Raw genomic sequence first — 23,608 nt, forward strand, 5'->3', positions numbered from 1 at the left:
GACTGGGTGATAGGACAGGGAGAAAGAATGAAAGAAAGAGAGGGAGAGAAAGAAAAATAGAGCGGGGAGAAGAGATGGTGAGAAAGGGGGGAAGAAAAAAAAGGAAAAACAAAGACAACACCTGGATCACCTGTATGGAGATAAGAAAAAACAGAAGAGGAAACAAACAAGAAAGAGCAACATGATAAATACAAGTTCATTCTTCTTTCTTTAGATGAGCTTAGTGTTATTGGTCTTTCCCAGCATGCACTGATGTGGTTTCAGTCTCCTCTTCCTCTTATTGCGCTTCACCAGAGATGATCATTGTTTTCATTCAACATTAGACAAAGATTGTCTTCATTTTCTTGATATTGTATATATATATATATATGTTCTTTTTACTATGTTTTACAGACTCTGTCATCTTACAGACTTACATCTTCACCTTGGTTAAGACATAAGTTTGTGATATATAAAATCGTACCAAATCATCATTAAATGTAGTGACTTTGACTTGATTTTCTTATCTTGATTGTCTAAAACAATTTTTTTGTTCCTTCTGTTTCAAGTCGTGCTCTAAAATGTTCTGTTGAGATCCTCATTAAGGTCTCTTTTGTACTGGCAGAAGTTTGTGAAAAACCTTTATGTTTTAGGTTCCTGCTGATTGGAATTTGTCACCTTTAGTTTTTTGTTTGTCTTTAGCAGCTGAATCCGTTGTTGTTGTTCTGAATTAGTTATATATGATCTGCCTTTGTTGTATTATGTGTTCTGTATTGTTCTGTACAAATGTTTGTTTAGACGTTGAGGAGTTTATCCCATTAAAATGAATTTGAAGGAAAGAGCTTAAAAATTAATTCCTGGTTGCTTCAAAAGTTTCTGAGCAGAAATCTGCCCTTGATCATGACAGGGTTGAAGCTTCATCGATTGCTGTTTATTGTAAATCATGTTTATATTTATGTCAAGCTCCATTTGTGTATTTTTTGTTAAAGAAAAAAGAGATCATAATGTATTTTAAGATGTTCAAATGTTATTAGGCAGAGGAGGTGTCCTTAAAGAATTAACCTGTAATTATATGTCGTTTTGTTGACTGTATAATAAAGCAAGTTTCACGTAGCCGTGATATCTGTCCATCGTTCAGTTTCATTTAACATCAATCATCAGTTCAAGCAATCAAATGAAGTCCAGGAGTCAACTCTGAGCATGAAAGAGTGTCGTTGGCAGTACATGACAAACAATTATAAAACTTGGACAGGTGAGCTGTCAACAGAGTGATATATTTTAGAAAATAAAAATCTATATATACCAAGAGGTTAGACACATAAATGCAGACTTCACAACCAAAGCAGCAGTATGTTAGAGTAGTGCTGTGCAGTTATATAGCATTTATAATAGCTCTTTGAACATAGTGTTAGGGTCTGTAGTGAGATTAGAAAATCAATATACAAAAATTGTAGCCTTATTCTTTCAGCTGCAACCCAGAGACGTTAAACAGTCTGAGAGCAAATAAACAGCAAATACAAAAACAGAAGATTAGATTAGATTAGATAGAACTTTATTAATCCCTCGGGTGGGTTCCTCTGGGAAATTCGATTTCCAAAAAAGCACAGCACCGACAGAAGTTACAGAGTTATACACACACACACATATATATAAATACAGAGACAATATAAATAAAATATACGAAGGGGATAAATATAATAAATAGGAATAAAAATAAAAATACAAGTGAATTGCACATTTCAAGTATTGAGTCTATTGCACTGTTGACTATTTACAAAAGTATTGCACAAAGGTATTGCACAGTGAGGTGAAGAGGCACTACAGCTTAGTTGTTCCCCCCTCCTTTGTCCTCCTGTCTCCCCTCCCTCTCCCCTCCAGAGAGGAGTTAAACAGTCTGATGGCGTGTGGGACAAAGGAGTTTTTAAGTCTGTTAGTTCTTGTCTTGGGGAGAAGCAACCTGTCACTGAACAGACTCTTCTGGTTGTTTATGGCCGTGTGCAGAGGATGCCCAGCATTGTCCATAATGTCCAGCAGTTTCTTTAGTGTCCTTTTCTCTGCCACTGTCACCAGAGTGTCCAGCTTCATGCCGACCACAGAGCCAGCCTTCCTGATCAGTTTCTCCAGCCTGGATGAGTCCTTCTTTGCTGTGCTGCTCCCCCAGCACACCACAGCATAGAAAAGTACTCCAGCAACCACTGACTGGTAAAACATCCTCAGGAGCTTCCTGCAGATGTTAAAAGACCTCAGCCTCCTGAGGAAGTACAGTCGGCTTTGGGCTTTTTTATACAGGTGCTCTGTGTTGCATGACCAGTCCAGTTTATTGTCCACCCACAGCCCGAGGTACTTGTACTTGTTGACCACCTCCACCTCCTCCCCCTCTATCTGAACCGGCAGTGGACCTTCTCTGGACCTCCCGAAGTCCACAACCAGTTCCTTAGTCTTTGAGGTGTTGAGTTGCAGGTGGTTTGTGTGACTCCATGCGACAAAGTTCCTCACCAGACTTCTGTACTCCTCTTCCTGATCATCCCAGATACACCCCATGATGGCTGTGTCGTCTGCAAACTTCTGAATGTGGCATAATTCAGAGTTGTAGCAGAAGTCAGAGGTGTACAGGGTGAAGAGAAGAGGGGACAGCACAGTTCCCTGTGGTGCTCCTGTGCTGCTGACCACGTGTCAGACGTGATGTCCTTCAGCCTGACGTACTGTGGTCTGTCGGTGAGGTAGTCGGAGATCCAAGCCACCAGGCAGGGGTCCACCTCCATCCTGTTCAGTTTTTCCTGAAGCATACAGGGCCGGATGGTATTAAAGGCACTGGAAAAGTCAAGAAACAGGATCCTGACCGTGCCTTTTCCCCCATCCAGGTGTGAGTGGGCTCTGTGTAGGAGGTACAGGATGGCATCCTCCACTCCGACACCCGCCTTGTATGCAAACTGTAGTGGGTCCTGGGCATGTTGTACCTGTGGTCGGAGGAGGTTGAGGAAGAGCCGCTCTAGAGTCTTCATAAGATGTGACGTCAGTGCCACCGGTCGGAAGTCATTCAGCTCATTGGGCCGGTTCTTTTTGGGGACCGGGACGATGCAGGATGTCTTCCATAGGGCGGGCACTCTCCCCAGTCGCAGACTGAGGTTGAAGACTCGTTGTAGCGGCTCCCCAAGTTCAGCAGCACACGCCTTTAGCATCCTAGGACACACCTTGTCTGGGCCTGCTGCCTTTCTGGGGCGAAGCTTCCTCAGTTGTCTCCTGACCTGATCCACTGTGACACTGGGAGATGTTTGGGAGGAGGGGGGGAGATGTCTTGCTGCTGAGAGAGGGATTGGAGGAGGGGGGTGTCATGGTGTCAGGAAGGGGGGGAAGCGAGGGAGGTAGGAGAGTGGGGATTGGACTCTGTAGTGAAGGTGAGGGTGGGGGGGTAAAGTACGTGGGTATTATTAACCACCACACTTTTTACATAAGATTAGTAAATACAATGCTTAGATGTCTTATTTTAGAGTCATGTCGGCCTCGAGCCTTTTTAAAAGATGCAGTTGTTTTACCCCCCCCCCCCCTTTTTTCTTTTAATGCAAGTTTTTTCTGTGAAAGACAAAGACTCTCTTTCAATAAACTCGCAGCATCTCTAAAGCTTCAATAAACTCAACATGATTCCGAAATTATGTGGAATTCATTTCTCTTTATAGCCCAATTAAATGCTGTCTACATTTCCTCCACTGAGATATTGGTGGCTAGATAATCTAACAAAACAATGTTCTGAGTGTTGCTTTCACTTTGCTTGTCTTAGCTAGACTCAAGCTATTTGATGAGAGTCCTGGTTCGAACCCAGGCAGGAGCTGCCGTGTGATCTTTGTGGGGGGTTTTTTTTATGTATTTTTGTACATTAAAATGTATTTAATTAAGGAAGCCATGGATTTTTACCTCTAGCCCACACCATGAATAATTGAATAACTAATTTTCATGGAATGTTTTTGTAGCATCAAAGCAGCAAATAAAGCAATCTGATGCTGTTAACCCCAATAAGCATGAAGAGGCCATGACTGAGGGAACCAAATAGTGGAATTCTGTTCCAAAGACTTCTGATGAAAGACGAGGTGATGGGAGACCCATGCATCAACTTTTTAAAACATATTCCTGATATCAAATTCATCCTTAATTTATATTTTAAAAAATAAAATCAGATTTTAGATATTGTGTTTGTGGAAACGGATAATATATAATATAAAAATCTAAAATAGATAATAGATAATATTGGTTTACTTGTTAAACATGCAGTTCTGTAAAAGAACACATGCTGTGAGAGACGTTTCCCTTTCTTTTTGATAATCCTTTTTATTGTCATCATCACTGCTGTTACCAGTTGGATTATCTGAGTTGGAGTTGATCAAGGCACCAAGGCAAAGTTGGAGGTCCAAAAAAAGTTGACCAGAATTTTGTTCTCTTAAACTTGAAGCTACACATTGGAGAGCCACTGAGTAAGTATTGGTTCTAGTTTGAGTTAAATAAAGTTGATTAGATAAAGAAATGTTTTCCCAGTAAAAGCTTGCTCACTTGCACATTGATCGTTTCAACACTTCTCTTCTTACAGTCACAGCTGTTAAGAGGCTCAGCAGAGAGAAGCAGATGAAGGTAGGAAATTGGGCCCAAAAGCAGGACGTTGATGAAGAGCAGTGAGGCTTTATTTACAGAAAAGCACAATGTCCAGCATTCAGCACTGTGGCTCCCGTGGTGATTCCTCCATGAATCTCACACAGTGCATGTTAGGTCTAATGTCAGAGCTCGCTGGCGCAGAGGTTTGTCACTGTGGACAAAAGCAAGACACTCCGTACGGTTGTCACTTGCTAGCGAGGGAAGTCCGGCAAGATGTTGAGCTGACTTCAAACTGACTCCCCTTGCAGGCTCTGTTATTGACCACCGTGGGTTATACAAACACAGTGAAACTGGTTTAAATTGGTTACACAATGTAAAACCCATATAGTGTGCCATAAAAGCTAAGTATGTGTTTGTATGCATGTGCGAACATGTGAATGAATGTGTCTCTGTATTAGTGACTTCCTGCCACACAATATATGCTTACAACTGTTTAACCATATTTCCTAGTTATCCAAAGGTCACCTCCCCACACCTGGATACGGCTTAACTTTAATGGTTCACCATAAACACTTACCAACAGCCTCCCCCACGCAGATGTAGGTGGGGGATAAGAATAGAAACAGAAGAATAACTTTGTTCATACAGTTTGAACCAAGGCAAACAAATTTAAGTACAATAATGGCAACATTTAACAATTCACTCTAACACTGCAAATATTCCTAAAGATGAAAAGATGGCCACTCCCAAATCCAACCCGTGACTTCTCTCTGTGGCAAGACGCTCCGCTCTGAGTCCTGGTGACACAAACACACACACAGTTCAGCAGGTGATCTACAATTGATAGCGAGGTCATTACTCATTGAAACATATAAGTCGACGGCTGTACTTAACGGGTTTCCCATATGGAAAAGATATATATATAAAGTTTGTATCTGTCTTGTGTGAAACTTGTATGAAAAGCATATAAGACTGAAAACAGATAAAAGATCCCTTGAAAAATTATATAAATGAAACTTTTATGTTTTGGATACTTCCTAAAACAATATATGAAAGTAATGAGAAAGTGGCCACTTTCATGAGTAAATCATATGAGCCTTATGTGATTCACTATATGAAGTAGGCCACATCTTATGCAAGTCTTTTATAAGGTTTTTCTATTTCTTTTCCATATGGGTTAGGTTGCTCCTGATGAGAGTAATCTGCTACAGCTGGCTGCAGGTGATGAGCAGCAGGTGTGGCTGGAACACCACAGGAACAGGAACACTTCCGAGTCGCAATCCCCCTGGTCTGTGTGTGTGTGAGGATAATGGTACATTAAACGTACTATTATCCTCACAAAAACATGAAAAAGATCTGGATACTTCATTATGTATTTAATGACACATTAAGCACAGAGTGTGGTTAAAAATGAACCGAGTCTCCTGCCCTTAAAACCTAAAACGTTTCAGTCTGCAGTGTAAAGAGATTCATTTACTTATAACTGATTCCATTCCTAGTTTTTATTATAGAACTATTAAGTTATTTCTGATGTTCAGTCACATGCTTCTACCAAACTATCCTTTCACACCCAAACAAGCCACTTATTTCCTGTTTAATGCAAAAAGTTGTGTTTGTGTTTGTCAGAGGGGGCGGTGGTGAATGGGCCATGAGAGGAAGAGGGAGGGTTAGAACGGTAGGCGTGAAAAATTTTGGCCACAAAAACTGAAAATCAGCAAACAAAACTGCCGAGCAACAGACTGGAGACACAAACTGAAGACAAACAACGAAGACATAAAGCTTCAAAACCAGTATAATGAAGTTACTGCTCCTACTCATCCTCTCTCTGACCACAGGTAATACGATTACTAACAGTTGCTTACAGTGATAACAGACTTGAATATTAATTATTAAAGTTTTTTTTCAACACATTTTGTTCTAGTTTGTTTTAGTTCTAGTTTGACCTTTCTTAATCTGTTCGTATAAAAACTATGTGTAAAATTCTACGGTAATACAAAAATCATCTATGATTACACAAAGCTCGAGGCTCACAAACTCAAAAAAGGTTGTAAGCATAGCAGCTTATTTTCTTTCATTTTCAGGTTGTGAATCTGAAGTGAGAGCATGTCACCATCGATGGGCTGAAATCACCTGCAAATATCCTGAAACAAATAACAAATATCAGTCTATTGATGTAGTTCTTTCCAATGGAACACCTGTACAAAGCTTTAAGAAGGACGTGTGGGAAGATAATGGTAGATTTGTCCTCTACCATGATACAAGAAATAAAAATCTCAAGGTTGCAATAAAACATGTTGAAGAGCGAGAGTTTGGGGAGTACAGGTGTACATTTTTCCAAAGATCGAACTCACCTGACATACAGGAAGGAAAACTGGAGACTGGTAAGAAATGTGACATCTGTTCAAATAATAATAATAATAATAATAATAATAATAATAATAATAATAATAATAATATATTAATCAATTTCCATAGTCTGCAAGTCCTCATCAATTTAAAGTCTAGCTGCCTATGGAGCTAAATTTTAAATGCTTTATTTCTCTGATTTGTTTACAGAGCATGCAAACTGCCCGCGAACATTTCTCAGCGTGTACACAACAGCTAACAGCACCATCACATGTGGTTATCCAGATGTTTACGAGTCCCACATAAAGTTCTTCTGTAAAAAGAAACATTTTGCCTGTGAGGACATTTTATCAACAAAATCTTCTTCAAAGTCAAAAGGGAAGTTTACGCTCACAGGCAGCAGCCGTGCCTTTAACATTTCCATCAGTCATGTGAACTCACAGGATGCTGGTGATTACTGGTGTGGAGTGGAATCAAATGATGGAAGTTACAGATTATCACACACACAAATACACCTGAAAGTTATAGGTGAGTATTCCACATGTTCAGTCTCTGAGGTTTAAATGATAAAAGCTGGCTGATAAGCTGAAGGCAAATATTTGTCTTTTTGTCTTCAGATATTGAACTTTTGCCATCAACTATTGGACAGAACTTCACATACCAGTGTAAGTACAACCAGGATGCCTCCACATGTATAAAATTCATCTGCAAAGGAGAAGATTCAACTGTATGCAAACAGCTAGTAACCAGCACAGAGCCTGACGTGAACCAGAGGTTTATAATGGAAGAGAACAACGGGAGTATCATCATTACAGTGAGAGAAGTAACAGCAAACGATGGTGGGATATACTGGTGTGGAGCAAGAGTCCCTCACAAACACAATCAAACACATGACGACTTCTTTGATGGATTTCATTTGATTCTAGGTAAGTTGCTTGTACAATTTATCACTAATTCTTAACATGTTTCTGTTCTATTGAGTTTCATAGAAGTCTTACAAAACAATGTTAGCAATAATATTTAATTTATCTCTTGCATTAGGTAAACATCTTTTATGTCTCACTTGTGCAAGAGATGGTTTTAATTAGTATCTTAAAAATACAGAAAAGAAGTGACAAAGCTGGATTAAGATGTTCACACAGTTTATAAAAACATAAAGAAAAAGCTTTAACGGTGAGGACTGTGGTTTTTCTCTGAAACAGGTCCTCCTCTAACCACAGCAACCACCGCAGCTCCTCAGAGTTCTGGTGAGAGACTTTATTTAATTTAAATCTGCTATGAAAGCAAGTGCTGAAGCTGGATTAAGACGTTCACACTGTTTATGAAAACATAGAAATAAACTGATGATGTGAAAGTCTCAAAACTTTCAAAAGGTTTATCTTTCCTATGTTCTTCAGCACCGGCAGTTGAACAATAATGTCATGCTGAATAATTTTCTGGTCTAAATTTCTGTGATGTAGTGATGACCTTGATCCTACGTGTGGCTGGGTTGCAGCTGATGTTTGCAATCATTTTATTCCTTATCTATAAACGTGAGTACATTCATTTTCATTTCTCAAAAATAAGACAATATTGAGATTCTTCCATATTTTGCACAGATAACATCTAAAAATCAACAGCAGACAGAGCGACATTAGCAGAGTCCCCAAATTCTCCATCCTATGACTTATGAATACTTCTGAATACAAGTTATGATTATCTTTTCAAATTTCTTGTTAAATCAGATTAAATCAAAATAGAAAATGGTTCAGTGATAATGATCAATGCAACTCTGGCAGTTCTTTTTCAGAAGCAGCCAGTGGAGGCCGCTGCATATCAGTTTAGTGAAATGTGTTTATTTTCTCTTTTCACTTTGCAGGAGTCTCACGTTTAAAAAATGCTGAAAATGGAGCTGGAGCATCGTATGTCAAACAGGTGGGTGCATGTGTCTGATATGAAGTATAGTTAATGCAGCAATGTGTTGATACAACCATTAGTTAACTTTTTCATGTATTAGTCATTTTTTATACTGAGGAGAGAACAGCAACATAGGTACAAAAAACAATGATGTGGTGGATTTGGATGAGAGGGGAGAGTTATCATAGTGAGTAAGCTGAATCCATGAAAGGATGCACTATATGGATTTCAGTCACCCAATTGAAACCACAGACTTTCTAGTCTTTTAGTAAAACCATATAATTTTTCAGACAATCAACAAAAAGCTCTCCAAAAGCAGAAAAAAATCAAGAAATCCAGTTCATTACCTCTTAACTAGTAGAGAATATTCCAAACTAAACCTCCTCATCAGCCTATCCAGTATGATAGGTATGAGTATTCATCCATCACCTCTGTGGATTTGTCATCCTGAGAGAAACCACTCAATGAGGGTTTATTATGGTGATGTTGCTAAGCCTCACTGTTTAATGAGTATTGTTGAGAGTAGAGGCAGCAATGTTGTACCAAGTGATCTAAAATAACTATGTAGTGCTATTTCACATAAAAGATTGCACTCATAAATGCAGCAATTTATAAACAACCAATTAGTTAAAACAAAAGTATTTTCCACACAATGAGGAAGTAACGTTGATTAAATTTTAGGGACATAATTTTATTATTGACTCTCCTCATCAGGCCAGCTATTAATCTCTAACTGCATGGACATTATTTAAGCTCGTATCCAAAAAACAGAAATAATGTTGGCATATTGCTCAACATGTCTTGCAGCCTGTCTGAAGAGATTAAATTTGTAGCGTTCTGTAGAAAACCACTGCCTATGTTTCCTCTGCTGAGAGGTTTGTGGCTATGTAATCCATCAGATAAAACTCCAGCGACATTTTACATCGAGATGTTCTGAGTCCTGCTTTCATTTTGCTTGTCTGAACTAGATTCAAGGTACTTGGTTAGTACTGTTGTCTCACCAGTGGAGATTCTAGAGTCTGTTGTAGCTCAAGCAAATATTAACAGGGGGCACCTCGATCCAGTGTTTGTCACCATTATGTTTTAAATCCGACACCAACAACAAGCACAGACCAAATTCAAATTTTATTTGTCACATACACAGTACAACATGTAGTGAAATGCTTGTGTATGAGGCAGCAGACGTAGCCACGCCATTCCAGGGCTTGGTTTTAGCATGGGGGGTCTAGCCAGGACCCTTACTGGATAACCAGTTGCTGGTTTTTTCTACTATCAGCTTGAAAAAACACAGCAATTAGTGCATGTAGTAGGTGTTAAAGGTACCACGCTGCAGTGTTTTGAATCACATCTATCTCAAAGACTCCAATGCATGTAAATGGAGAGTCCTCTTCACACACTGAGGTTAATTATGAAGTTCCGCAGGGTTTTGTTCTGGTACCATTTCTGCTACATTATACATGTGTCTGTTAGGCAGTATCATTAGAGGGCATAGTATACATTTTCACTGTATACACACCAATTAGTAACTGCAGGCATGTCTTAAAGTCCGGGATGGCCTCTAATTTTCTGCTTCTAAATTCAGATGAAACTGACGTTATTTTACTCGGCCCTGAAAATCTTAGAAATATGGTATCTAAGCAGATTCTTACTCTGGATGGCATTAGCTTGGCCTCCAGTAACGCTGTGAGGAATCGTGCAGTTGGTCTTGACCACTAAATGTCCTTCAACGCACATATTAAACAAATATGTAAGACTGCTTTCTTCCATTTGCGCAACATCTCTAAAATTAGAAATATCCTGTCTCAGAGTGACGCTGAAGAACTAGTTCATGCATTTATTACTTCCAGGCTTGACTACTGTAATTCATTATTACCAGGATGTCCTAAAAAAAACCCTGAAAAGCCTTCAGCTGATCCAAAATGCTGCAGCAAGAGTCCTGACAGGGACTAGAAAGAGAGCAGATTTCCTCTTCATTGGCTTCCTGTTAAATCCATAGTCAAATTCAAAATCCTGCTCCTCACATACAAGTCTAGAATAATCAGGCCCCATCTTATCTTAGCGAAGTTATAGTACCATATCACCCCATTAGAGCACTTAGCTCTCTGACTGCAGGCTTGCTTGTTGTTCCCAATCCTTCAGTTTTCAGGCCCCTGTTCTGTGGAACCAGCTTTGGATTTGGGAGACAGACACCCGCTCTGTGTAGGCTTAAAACGTTCCTTTGTGCTAAAGCATATAGTTAGGGCTGGATCAGGCGGACCTGAATCCTCCTTAAGTCATGCTGAGGTAGGATTCACCCCCAGCATGTTGCAGCAGATGGCCCTGCCCCTCCCTGAGCCTGTTAAAAGGGAGTTTTTCCTTCTCACTGTTTCAAAAGCATTTGCTCATGTGATTGTTTGATTTTTTCTCTCTTTTCTTGTATTACAATATGCTTTTTATTCTGCTTTTTATTGTAGGATAATGGCAACAACAAATACCTTGAGGTACCTGTTTTTACATACACACACACACACACACACACACACACACACACACAGACAGACAGATAGATGCTATTCTACTACAGATGACAAAATTTAGGTGCTGTTTCATCATAGAAGATTGAATGTCATGAACCTTTAGCCATGCTAAAAGAGGACTATGTTAAGTTAAATTCAAATTTCCTTTCTTTTTTATAAACTTAACGATGTAGTTTTAGTGCCAACAGCTAACAGTATGTTATAGTCGAAGTATAAAGGAAAAAAAATGAAAGGAATCACTGAGTGAAGAGCAAAACATTACTTCAGAATGCTGTGTGGCTGCCTGTGTGTATACCTTATTGTATGTATTCTCTATTGTCTCAAACACAGGTACCCAGTAGTAACAATTTGGTATAATTATTATTTTAGTTGTAATTTGTAGTGCAGTTTTTATCACAAGTGTTGTGACTGTGTATAAACAATGTTTGTCGTTCTCTTACTGAAGGTCTGTGCCTGTGAGGATACACAGGAGCACCTCCAGGTGTCAGACTCAGAACATGCAGCGAACTCAATTTAAGTTAGAGCCAACCTTCACTCTGTGCTTTCTCGCCACATTATGCAAACATCAACTTTCAAAGCTGTTCTGTCAAAGCTGGTGGTGAGGCTGAGGAGCTGTCAAACCCAGCTCCTCAGCCTGTGGATGTTCTACTGTGGAGTTCAGCAAATGTTCAACCAGCCCGACTTGCCTTTCTATCAGCTAAAACAACAAAGGGGAATGTTTTTCTGATTACTGCGCATTGCCAAAAAATGAGGTTTAAAGTTAACACAGTCAAACAAGAAATACTTTTTATTCTCAGAGTTCATAACAGAGTTGGGCAAAAATAAATATCATTTTTAAAAATACTGCCCTTTGTTCCTAGAATAGTCTGTAGAACAAAATAAAACTGTTAGAACTAGTTACTGTGACTTAATAGACTTAATAGTTTAAGTCAATTTAAAGGATCAACAAAATAGATATGAGACAATGAGATTACTCTTAAAATTGATTTGAAATTCATTGTTTTGTGGTTGGGTACGAGCTGGTTGTATTCACTCACACATGTACTGTTTAGCAGCTGTATTTGTGTGACAGCTGATTTTTGTAATTGTTACAATTTCTCCTCCTCTCTTGGGCACATAAAATGTTACTAAATAAGGAGAAATAAAAAACACAAAGAACTTAACACCCTGCTTCTGGCTTGATAAGCAAAAGAAATTCCATAAAAATTCCTCGAACACATTTTAAGACCAGAGGAGACGTTTTAGGGCGGTGGCCCCCAGGTTGTGGAATGCGCTCCCTCCATCATTACGTTGCCTTGATTGTATTTATTCTTTTAAAAAGCAGCTTAAGACTCATTTGTGCTGAACGTTTGACTGTGCTGTTTTTATGTATATCTGTTTTTATATTACTGCGAAGCACTTTGTGGTTTTTATCCAGTACAGAGTGCTATATAAATAAATTGAATTGAATTTTTCTGACTGTAATTATTAGGAATAATAGGATTTTCAGCTAAAGCGATATTCACAATAAACAATAAAAAGTCATACCATTCCCCTGGTTCTTTCTCTAACGTCTTTATTGTTCTACTAAATCTCAACTTTAGCAATTTCTTGTAAATGTTTTTTAAAACTATTCGTTGGTGCTTAGAAAGTAGTCAGCCTAGACCCAGTGCGAAATCTGGGTTGTAATACAGTGCTACAACCCTGCTACAGTTAGCTCTGGGATCACAGCCAGGTCCAGCTGCTGAAGACAATCATCAGCTTCCAGTCAGCAAAACTGTTGGGTCTGCGCTTCAGCAGGCCTGCCTATTCAGACTTATTCCTGTGAACAAAGCAGGACAGAACACTTTAACCGTTTCTTAACTTGCAAGAAACGGATAAGCAAAAACTGGTGATCATCTCCCCTCACCCCTGTATATGGCTTAGCTTCCTCCAAAGGTTTACCCTGTACAAACACAGGTGAGGAGATAAAGAGCAGGAAGTAAAACATCCTCACTAAATAAGGACACGAGAACCTTACTTGAAATGTCTGCAGGTAAAAACTATAGCTAACTTTCTCCCCCACCATTCAGCAGGCCGGGGAGGGGAACAGAAACAGAATGTCTTTGATCACACAATTAAAGTAACACAATGACAACACTTAACAATTTCAACCTAACAAAACCTTTTTTACGCAAAACTACAAAATTAATTATGACAGGTTTTATTAAAGAGTTAAAGAACCAGAATTTCAAGTTAACTTCCTGTTACTTGATGAGATTATGGACCAAAATTAGATTGTTATGATCTTAAAGATACATTCTTTAATAAAACATGCATTATAATATATCAGAAAGAATTTTTAGCATTTTGAAATACATACATACATATCTGCTGGTCTTGCAGTGACCCGTGGACAGTATTTATTTTGGGCTTTCAGTCAGTGTGTTCAAAGGTTCAACACAAACCACGGGACAGCAGAAATATAAATGTCTGTAAGGCTTTTTTCTCTTCACAAGTTGAACTTCTTCATCAGTCTTTTAATCGTGGTGTTTAACAGAGGTGACAAAATAGACACTCTTCACTAAAGTAGAAGTACAAACACTTATCTTAAAAATACTCTGGTAAAAACTGAAGTACTGAACCAGCTTCTTTAGTCAAGTAACTGTGAAAAATTACACACCCTAGAAAGTGCCCAAAATATTTTGAGTTTCGTGTTTTCAGAACTGTGTACATACATGGTGTATGTGTATACATTATAAACATATCTAATATAATTATATCTATTAAAATTATATTGTATGTCTTCTATTTCTTTTCATTGGGGTCTCGTGTCATGTGTAAAAACATGATTTACTGTTTATCCATCCATTCGCTTCCGCTTATTCTTTTTCGGGGGGCGCTGGAGCCTATCCCAGCTGTCATAGGGCGAGAGGTACAAAAAGTGTGTAACTGTGCAAAAAGGTGTGCCATTAAATGATCATCTGTTTTGCAAACAAGATTGCAAGAGATACACAAACTGTATTAAACCCAATTTAAAAAAGATGGTTGATTCAGTGACTTTCCCTAGAAAATTGAGAATTTGGTTCAGAGAATGAAAAGCAGTGTTTTAGCTGTGTCATGTGAAGGTTGTGTGCAGGCAGGAGTGGTGAAATGGAGGACCTACAGTGCAGACTCCAGAGACAAAATGTGAACTCAAAAGTAACAAACTTCAAAATATAAACATAAACTCAGGCAGCACACACAGCATGAATGCAAGTAGATCACGACACTGACACAGAGAAACACAGGGCTAAAATACACAGAGGGAGCAATCAGGCAATGGGTAACAGGAGGGAAACACAGCTGGGGCAAATCAGGCCTAACGAGACAGGGGAAGCAAAACCAGACACATTAACATCAGACATCACTTCAAAGTAAAACAGGAAACACAACTCAGAGATGCGGACTTGACTCGGGGATACAGCAACTATGGATCACAGACAGAAAAGCAGAACACTAAAACTCTAACAAAACCCACATAGAGAACCTAAACTAAGAATAATCCTATGACCCATAAGACAAAGCTAGAATATAATGAAATAACCAAATCAAAGAACCAAAAACACAAAACACTGGGTGGACGACCCAGGCGCCCTAACAAGCTGTCCATCTTTCTCAAACTTACACATACCAATAACTTCCTCTTTACTAAAAATGAGAAGATGGCAGTGTGTGATGTTGAAAGGGGGCATTAAAAACAATTTCAAAATAGGAAGTACAAACAGGAAGGAGCAGCAAGAAAATGTAGGCTCCATAAAGTATGAAGTTAAGAATAGACACTGGAGAGCAACTCAGCAGCCAACAAGCGAATGGGAACTAACTGCATTTGAATACTTAAGTCATAAAAATTTTAAAGAACAAAACAAACATAATGAAGTTACTTCTACTGCTCATCCTCTCACTAATGACAGGTAAAAAGATTACTAACCCTGATATTATATAATAATGAGTGCTGTACTGTATATTACATTATATGTTCTTATTATGGTGTTAAATCATACACAGTAGGACTTTTCACTGTTTGAGTTTGAGCTTTTTATTTTCTGCTTATGTACTGTCTTCATAACTTAGAATAATTTACTTTGAAACAGGCCATCTTTTGGCAAAAATAACGAGTTTTCACAGAGTTAAATATGATTTGCAGACCTCTTTAATCCTCTAGTAAAACTAACTTACTTCTGATGATGCTGTTGCTACTACTATTGCTTTAAGCCAGTTTAGAGTGCAAAACCAAGCCAGGCTGAATTCAAAGTTGATGCCAGTCATGGGTGAAACAATGTGGGAGACAGAGGATTACAGAAGCAAATAGTCTGAGTTCATTTTTAGCTGTTTTACAGCTTTTTTTAACCTCATTTAGAAGAATTAGACGACTCTAACACTTCATTTAACATCTTTGTTATTTTTGTGAAATTCCTCTTTGCCAAGATTTTAATTGTAGTGTGTAATGTCCTATGAAATGGGCACTCATTATATACACTAAAACACAGTGTCTTCAAACTAGAAGCGTTTAAGCTTCTATTTTATTTAAAGTGTAAAGTTTTTTTGTGTGTGTGTGTTTACGTCAGAGGGTTTGTGTCCAGGTTTAGGAAACGCCCCTGAGCAGATGTAAGAGGAAACCACAGATTTGGAAAGGCAGAGAGTGAATAAAAACAATTTTAATGAACAATGTGCTTTAACAACAACAGAACTCCAAGACAATAGAACAGGAACATGAGCTCAGTGGCATCAAACAGGAACAGAAGAACACAACCAGTAAAGGCAAAATGACACACAAAAGCAAAAGGCAAAGTAAAACAGGAAGTGACAAGAAAAAGGAAAACTGTAATGAGCTCATGATGTAACAAGCCAATTGTGACAGATTACAATTTTAAAAAAGAAAGAAAAAAAAAGGTCTCTATGCCCTCCTGTAGGCCCCCCACCCACAGGAAGCACTGTGGGTGTAGGGTGGGTTGTGTGTTGTGGCAGCCGAGGGCAGAGGCCCTGACGGACCGATCCCTGGCAACCGAGGCTGGCGGTGTGGATATGAAACATCAGCTCTCTGGTGGGGTAGGATCCTGGGTCAGTATGTGAGGTTGAGAGGTACCAGCCAGATATAATCAGGCTCACCTCTACACGCGGTTTGAGCTCTGGAACCAGTGTCCTTGTTGAGAGGCGGCAGGCTGGGGTGCGTAGCCTGGTGTCCCCTCGGCTTCCTTGCCTGTATGTCGGGGCTTTTGAATGAGAGGGTTTGTTCTCTGTGCGTCCAGGTCAGGGAGCAGGTCCAGCCTGTCATCTGTGCAGAACAATAGATCAGAGACAATGCATTCGACCTTGTCGCTCAAAGTATTCTGTGGGACATGGTCCACTATTATGGGGTATCTGGTCGGTTGTTGCAAGCTATTTGGTTCTTATACAACTGCTGCAAGAGCCTGGTTTGCATTGCCAGCAATAATTTGGACTATTTCCTGGTGGGTTTTGAACGCTGCTTTGTCATTGATTGTATTCTTAATTCTTGTAGACAGAATTTCTAGGCATAGCCAGATGGTGGAAGGTTGTTCAGTGACTTGTGCAGTCACAGGGTCTTGTTCAGAGGGAAGCGGGAGGTCGATAGATGGATTGGTACTGTGGCTGCAGAGATGTGGCTGCTGTACCACAGCTTCCATTGTGCAGAAAAGAGTGCTGTGAGAGCAGTGTTGGGGAGTAACAGAATACACGTACGAGCCCAGTTGTAAGTAAGCTGTTAAGACTTAGAAGTACACTGTGTTTGTGATTGTGGTTTGGGAACACGGTGTTGTATTCTGGTCTCGTGCACGACAGACTACAGAATACCCCAATGGGGCAGTTAGGTTTATTAACAAGTCATGTGACTCAGATTGACTCTCTGTCATGTACAACAACAACAACAACAACAACAACAACATACAGCCTAACGTTCCGGCCCAACACTCACTTACTTGTGTCACACTGTCACACGTGTACACATGGAGCCCGACTTATTAGACAGATGTCTCTTTACTACGGTTCGGAGCTGTAAATTCCAACACCACTTCACATTTAAAGTGAATCTGACCTGCCAGCAAACAAGCTGCTCTCAGCTGGAAGTAAGTTCTTTTTAAAAAACTAGCGTTAGCCTAATGCAACTAACTTGTTTTAGTTGTGGTAGTTACCTGGGTTATGTGCCACTAAAGTATCTTTGATGTACTATTGCTGTCTGATTTATTACTATTAATAAATGTTGCATTAACAACCTGCTAGCTGCAAACAATCATGTGCAATTATGAAAGCAGACAAAAAGAAAACATCACTGATACAGGAATAGTTTTCTACGAGATCGCTGCAAAAGTGCAGTCTCACCTAATGTCCACCTACTGTTACTCATTTTAAATAAAGATTTAAAAATCTGGTTGGTGTTGGTATGGCGAATAATCTTCAGTAATAGTAATAAATCACACAGCAATAGTACATTCATGTAGTTGTAAAAAGCGTGATCATATATTAGTAATCCAAAGTATTCAGAATACGTTACTCTCATTGAGTAACAGAATACGTTGCAAAATACATTTTGAGGCATGTATTCTTTAATCTGTAGTGGAATACATTTTAAAAGGAACCTTCCCTAAATACCATCTTCGGACACCCCTCTGGGATTTTATTTCAGTGGCCTTTATCATGTGAATGTTTGCTTTAGGTTGTGAGCTGCTGTCAGAAGAGAAGATTTGCACAAAAGGATGGGTTGAATTCACCTGCAACCAAAACACAAATAGAAAATGTCAAATGACTAAGGCTTCAACAACTGAGCAAAACACTCTCAGAGTGATCATTAAGCAACATCAGACGAAGAATTCATCAGCTGACAGCGAGGAATTAGAATTTAAAATTGGTAAGAAGTTATAATTTCTTATTCACATTCATATATGCTGTGGCTGATTTTAATTCACATTGGTCAACACATTCATAGTTTGGATTACTGTATCTAAATAAATGGATCATGTGAGCCTTTCCTTTCCAGAGAAAAAGACATTTGTGAGTAATACTTTTTTTTTTCCCAGCAAAACAATGCCCAAAAGCATTTCATCAAATTGCATACAGGACAGCTAAAACCACCATCAGATGTGATTATCCAGAAGACAAATACAAGTCGTGGATCAAGTTTTTCTGCAAAGGGGAAGGTTTTACCTGCGAGGACAATTTATCAACAAAATCTTATCCAAAGTCAAACAGGACATTCACTCCCTCAAACATCAGCCATAGCTTCAATATGTCCATCAGTAATGTGTCCTCTCAGGATGATGGTATTTACTGGTGCGGCGTAAGATCACCTGAGGGGATTCATCATGCTGCACTCACAAAAATAAAACTAAGTATTAAAAGTAAATAACTTATCTTTTCCACTTTAAAGGTTTACGTTTTATATTTAGGAACTACTAACGTATGTTTGCCTCTGTTTTCCACAGATATTAAGAGCTTCACAAGATCACCAGCTGTTGGAGAGAACTTCACGTACTGGTGTAAATATAACCAGACTCTCTCAAATTATACAAAATTTATCTGTAAGGGAGAAGATCCATCTATATGTACACCTTTAGTAAGCACCAGAGATCCCAATAGGAACAAGAGGTTTTGGATGAATGACAATAAAAAAAAGAAAAATATCACCATGACAGTGAGAGAAGTGACAGTGGACGACAGTGGGACATACTGGTGTGGAGCAGAAAGCACCAATGAACACCGAAGTAACAGGTTCTTCAACAGATTGTCCCTGACTGTAGGTGAGCCGTGCTATTTTATTATCTGACCCTGGGTCATAATGCACAGCATATTAAAGCAGGCTCATTTTGCACATATATTTTACTTTTAATTCATTATTTATAATGTTTTGTTTTTTGCAGTTTTAATAAAATCATTTTAAAAATAAAAATACTAAAAAATAAAGACTTTTAATCGTAACTGTTAGCAAGAAAATGACTTTAAAAGAAGTTAAAAGAAACGAACTTGCCAAAAAGGTTTGACACAGAAGAGGATGTGCTTATGCTCGGCACTAAAAATGTGTATTTTATGATTATGAGGTATTACTACATTAGGTTAATAAATGGTAAATGGACTGGTTCTTATATTGCGCTTTTCTACTCTGAGCACTCAAAGCGCTTTATACAACTTGTTCATTCAACAAATCACACCCATTCACACAAGCACTTTTCTAGGTTTTCAGTGCAACCTAACTTACATTCTTACACATTCACACTCTGATGGCTGCATCGGAGAGCAACCAGCGGTTAGTATCTTGCACAAGGATATTTGATATGCAGACTGGGATCGAACCCCATCGAACACAAGACTTTTACTGGCTAACTTCACTTCACTTTACTAAAATTATATTTCGTAATGCCACTTTAAAAATTGGAGAGGAAAACGAGATGGTAACCTCTAAGCTGGTGTCTAAAAATTATAAATATTCTTTTTTTCCAAATTGATGATATTATTTTATCATTTAATTAAACTCTGTTAATCTAATGCCTCAAAGTAGAGTCTGAATGCACATTTGTTTCCTTCGGTTTCCACCAATCATTTACGTCTGCTGTTTTTTCAACTACAGGACCCACTGCATCTGCTGAGAGTCATGGTGAGAGAGTACATGTGGTATCCTAAAACTTCTGCAGCTTATGAGAACTGGGAAAGTTTGTGGATGTTCACATAACATTTTTTATTTTTTAAATTTCTTAAAAACTGCTCCTTTCACATTTTCCAACAAAGACAGTTCGGGATGTCAATGCTGGGATGATGAATAATGCTGGAAAATTGTTGTTTGGTTTACGCTGCAGGCATTTCTGACGTTGGAATAGTTCTAATCATAATAACTGGGTTGGTGTTTCTGGTCGTTTTCATCCTTGTCTACAGACGTAAGAACTTTCACTAAATCCTTTGTACATCATCAGTCACACAAACATATTTGCTGCTTTTATCCAAAAAAAGAAAAAACACATCCCTGTACTTTTGTACAAATGCTATCTAACAATCTGCAGTATACATGATGCATGACATTAGCTGACATAGATTTTTTAAAGTTATGAAAGATATAATCTTTGCTGAGTTCTCATCATATCAGACATTTAAAAACAATCAAACTAGAAAAAATGTAAATCTTTAACAGATAATTTTGCTTATTTCTTGATTTTCTGCTTTGTTTCTGCCAGGAATCTCCTTTTCAAAATGCAGAGGAGCTAATGCAGCATTGCAACATGCCAAAGAGGTTAGTGTGGAATTTTAGTTTGTTTATTTATTTATTTTCATGTATAACTGGTGACAATCCAGGAAACATAGTTGAAATGTCTCCCCAGTTAAAACCTCCTGGACTGAACTGCAGACACACAGATGTTGGCTCATGAAAGCTTTTCAGGCAGACGTCTGTTATAAAGGATGAAATATATTTCACATTACGGCAATAATGAAAAAAATATACATTCCTTTGAAATATATTTTACTGGCAACTAATGATTACAACTAATCAGCACATTGCAACATAACCTGCCGCAATGTTTTTTTAATCATTTTGAAAATGATTGTAGGGTGTATTTATCATAAAACATGACAGCAATAAATCATACAGATGAATAAACATCCAAAAGTTTTATGTGATTTTATATGAAGTTTTTAAACTATATTTTTTTATTTTGTAGTTGAAGGACTGTACGTATGAGGAGATACAGGAGCGCCCCCAGCAACCAGACCAGCCAGAAAATGCACTGACCTCGATTTATGTCACTGCTAGCGTTCCCACAGCTGCCTCACCACTTTACGATTGCATCAACTTTGAAAGCTGCTCTGACAAAGCGGGTGGTGAGGCGCTGAAACGCAGCTCCTCTGCCTGTGAATATTCTACTTTGACATTAAGCAAATGTCCAACCAACCCGACAATCACTCAACCATCCAGACCTGCAGAGGAGAATCTCTACTCAGTAATCAATGAGCCTGAGCCAAAATGAAATGTGCTTTTTAAAGCGTGTTATATTCTGTGGAACTGGGCAGGTGTAGGTGTGTGGTGCTGCTCTTTCTTCCACTCTCTCTCTCTTTTCTCTCCAGGGCCCACATGCCGCTCTTTTCCCCAGTCGGCACCTGGACCCACTCAGCCATTAACCCCGACATTATAAAATCCAGGTGTTGTTTTCTAGTGTATGAAACCGAGGTTGAGCAAAAGAAGAGCCCGGTAATGTATTTTGGAGTTGTGTTTGTGGGAGCAGTGTTGAAATCTAGTGATGGGCAAATTAAGCTTGTTTTGAAAAAGTGTTTGTTACCCACTTTTTCAACATAGTGCTCTTTGGCGGCGTCTGGTGGCCAAGAATATGAAGAGCAGCTTGAATCTATAAGGAAAAATGAACTGCTAATGATGCTCACACTCGAGCTGAGTGGGCAGCTACTACTGACTACTGTTGTGGTCCTCTTAATATGTCTTTGGGGAGTTTTTTCTCTTTCTTTTTTTTTGTGCGTGCATATTTCTTATGTATGTTTTTGGTTTGGCTTTTGACTTAAGATAACACAACGTTATTATATTTGCTTTTTTATTTAGTAATAGCAGATTGTCCTTCTTTCCTGGTGAATTGTGTCATGTTTTTCTTTTTGTTTTGATATTGATATAACAGCACTGCTGTCTCTTTGTGTCGATAAGAATAAAGTTTATAATTTAAAAGTTTCTGTATTATTTTGCTTGTTTCTTTCTCTCCCAGCTCTACTTTTGTTGCTCCCCACACCCTCCTCGGGCCTCCGTCTTGGGGACATAACAAAGAGTTTAGATGAAATCTGCAAATGATGTCGTAATTGGTGGAAAGTATTTCCCAGAAGGATGACTGGCTCAGTGATTTTATTTAGCACAATGACTGGTTCATAAAATGTGAGCTGGTCACACAGACTGTAAATAACACATTGTGTGGAAGAAAGAAAGGGTCATAGATTCCTTTATCAATTCATCTATCAGTAATTGATCAGGGAATTTAAAAAAAAGAAACTAATAACCAGAACTTATCTAAACTAAGAACAAATCAGTCTGTGTGTGCTGTCGACTCAACCACTCAATTAACCTTTACCAGGCCATTCTTTGACTCTCATCTTGCTGTCAGTGACAAGTTAACAGGTCCGTGTATCACAGTGATGTAGTTAGCATCACTTCCTGCTTTCAAGATAAGTGTTTTTCTGCATGTCTGTGGTCATGCAGCAGTTTATTTGTGCCACTTCTTGATCCCACAGGTTTTTAGTTGGAAGTTAACTCATCGTTATTTTTGCTGCATTGCCGAACACCAACCTCTCTCAGGGTTAGAACAGTTCCTGCTCCTGGCTCTGCTTCTGCAGAAATGATGCAGGCTCATTTTAGCTTACAGGGTTTACAGATTACATCAATTTACAGATGAAACTGGGCCTTAAACATCTGGTTTGCAGGATGAAAACGACAGATTTTGTGACGTGAAATTAAAGATTTGATTAAATTGGCTTGGTTAGTGATTCACATTTACATTACTACTATAAATATTCTAAAACGATTTTAGAGTTCAGCAAACTACCTGATGTTGTGAATGAATGTGGTGGGAAACATGTCGCTTTCCCATCATTCGACGTGTTGTCTTCGAGGTGTTTTCAGTCGAGGTTTAAGAGACTAAAATATTTTCTTTCATCTCCAGTTCAGACAGTGTTCAAATTTTCTGGAATCAGTGTCATGGTCCCCGTGCCTGCTCGGCTGGCCCTGTGTGGCTACATGTTATGTTTTGTCTTTTCTCTCTCCTCTCTCTCTGCTCGCTGCCTGGGCGGAGCTCATTGTGAGCTCCCGGCCTCCACCACCTGTAGGCAATCACCTGTGGCTCCTCACCTTGTTTGCTCCCGCTACTTAAGGCAGTGACTGAGAGCACCTCGCCGCTGGACTATTGAATAACGCTCGTCAGTGCTACTTTAGCCTCAGCCAGTTTTGAGCTCTGTCCGTGAAAGTTCCGTGCTAACCCTTGTTCTCTGTATGCAGATTTCTCGTGCTTGGTTTGGAGACTCTGGACGCTTTTCCCGACCCCCCTCTGCACCCCTGGGAACCCTGGCCCCCTTCTCCTTCACCTGTATATAGTGCACCTGGAGTGTGTAAATAAACCTGTTTTTCTGAGATTTCAGTCTGCGCCGAGTCCTCCCTGCTCCTCCGTGACAATCAGTGTCATTCGACATCATGTGGTCACATACAAATAAACGTTGCTTTGCTTTTGTGAAATATTCTTCATAGCCTAACCTTGACGTGATGGTGCAGTTAAAACTAAAAGTATGAAGCTATTTCTGTCGTGCTGTCTGATCATTTC

At 39.0% G+C, this 23,608-nt stretch overlaps 2 protein-coding genes across 6 annotated transcripts; both read left to right on the top strand.

Moving 5' to 3' along the window:
• Positions 1 to 6,297: 6,297 nt before the first annotated feature.
• LOC121812222 (polymeric immunoglobulin receptor-like) lies at positions 6,298 to 9,124 on the top strand. Of its 4 annotated transcripts, XR_006052933.1 has the most exons (6): positions 6,298 to 6,392; positions 6,639 to 6,938; positions 7,114 to 7,431; positions 7,521 to 8,150; positions 8,364 to 8,435; positions 8,762 to 9,124. XR_006052933.1 is itself a non-coding variant. In XM_042213728.1 (4 exons), the coding sequence occupies exons 1-4, from the start codon at positions 6,353 to 6,355 to the stop codon at positions 7,862 to 7,864; spliced, it is 1,002 nt and encodes a 333-aa protein (XP_042069662.1). In that variant the 5' UTR covers positions 6,298 to 6,352; the 3' UTR covers positions 7,865 to 9,124. The 4 variants fall into 4 exon arrangements, 1 of the variants encoding a protein (XP_042069662.1); XR_006052932.1 differs by having other exon boundaries at positions 7,521 to 8,435; XR_006052931.1 differs by having other exon boundaries at positions 8,364 to 9,124.
• A 5,959-nt stretch (positions 9,125 to 15,083) lies between these two features.
• Positions 15,084 to 22,076, top strand: LOC102302012. Of its 2 annotated transcripts, XM_042213735.1 has the most exons (9): positions 15,084 to 15,226; positions 17,983 to 18,174; positions 18,344 to 18,664; positions 18,749 to 18,802; positions 18,959 to 19,063; positions 19,888 to 19,914; positions 20,114 to 20,191; positions 20,486 to 20,541; positions 20,969 to 22,076. In XM_042213735.1, exons 1-9 carry the CDS (start codon positions 15,187 to 15,189, stop codon positions 21,272 to 21,274), a joined length of 1,179 nt encoding a protein of 392 aa, XP_042069669.1. In that variant the 5' UTR covers positions 15,084 to 15,186; the 3' UTR covers positions 21,275 to 22,076. The 2 variants fall into 2 exon arrangements, with proteins under 2 accessions (XP_042069669.1, XP_005946627.1); XM_005946565.2 differs by having other exon boundaries at positions 18,749 to 19,063.
• The last annotated feature ends 1,532 nt before the right edge of the window (positions 22,077 to 23,608 follow it).

This window comes from Haplochromis burtoni, unplaced genomic scaffold (assembly GCF_018398535.1).
Source record: "Haplochromis burtoni strain Fernald_Lab_line unplaced genomic scaffold, NCSU_Asbu1 Contig_473, whole genome shotgun sequence".
NCBI lineage: Eukaryota > Metazoa > Chordata > Actinopteri > Cichliformes > Cichlidae > Haplochromis > Haplochromis burtoni.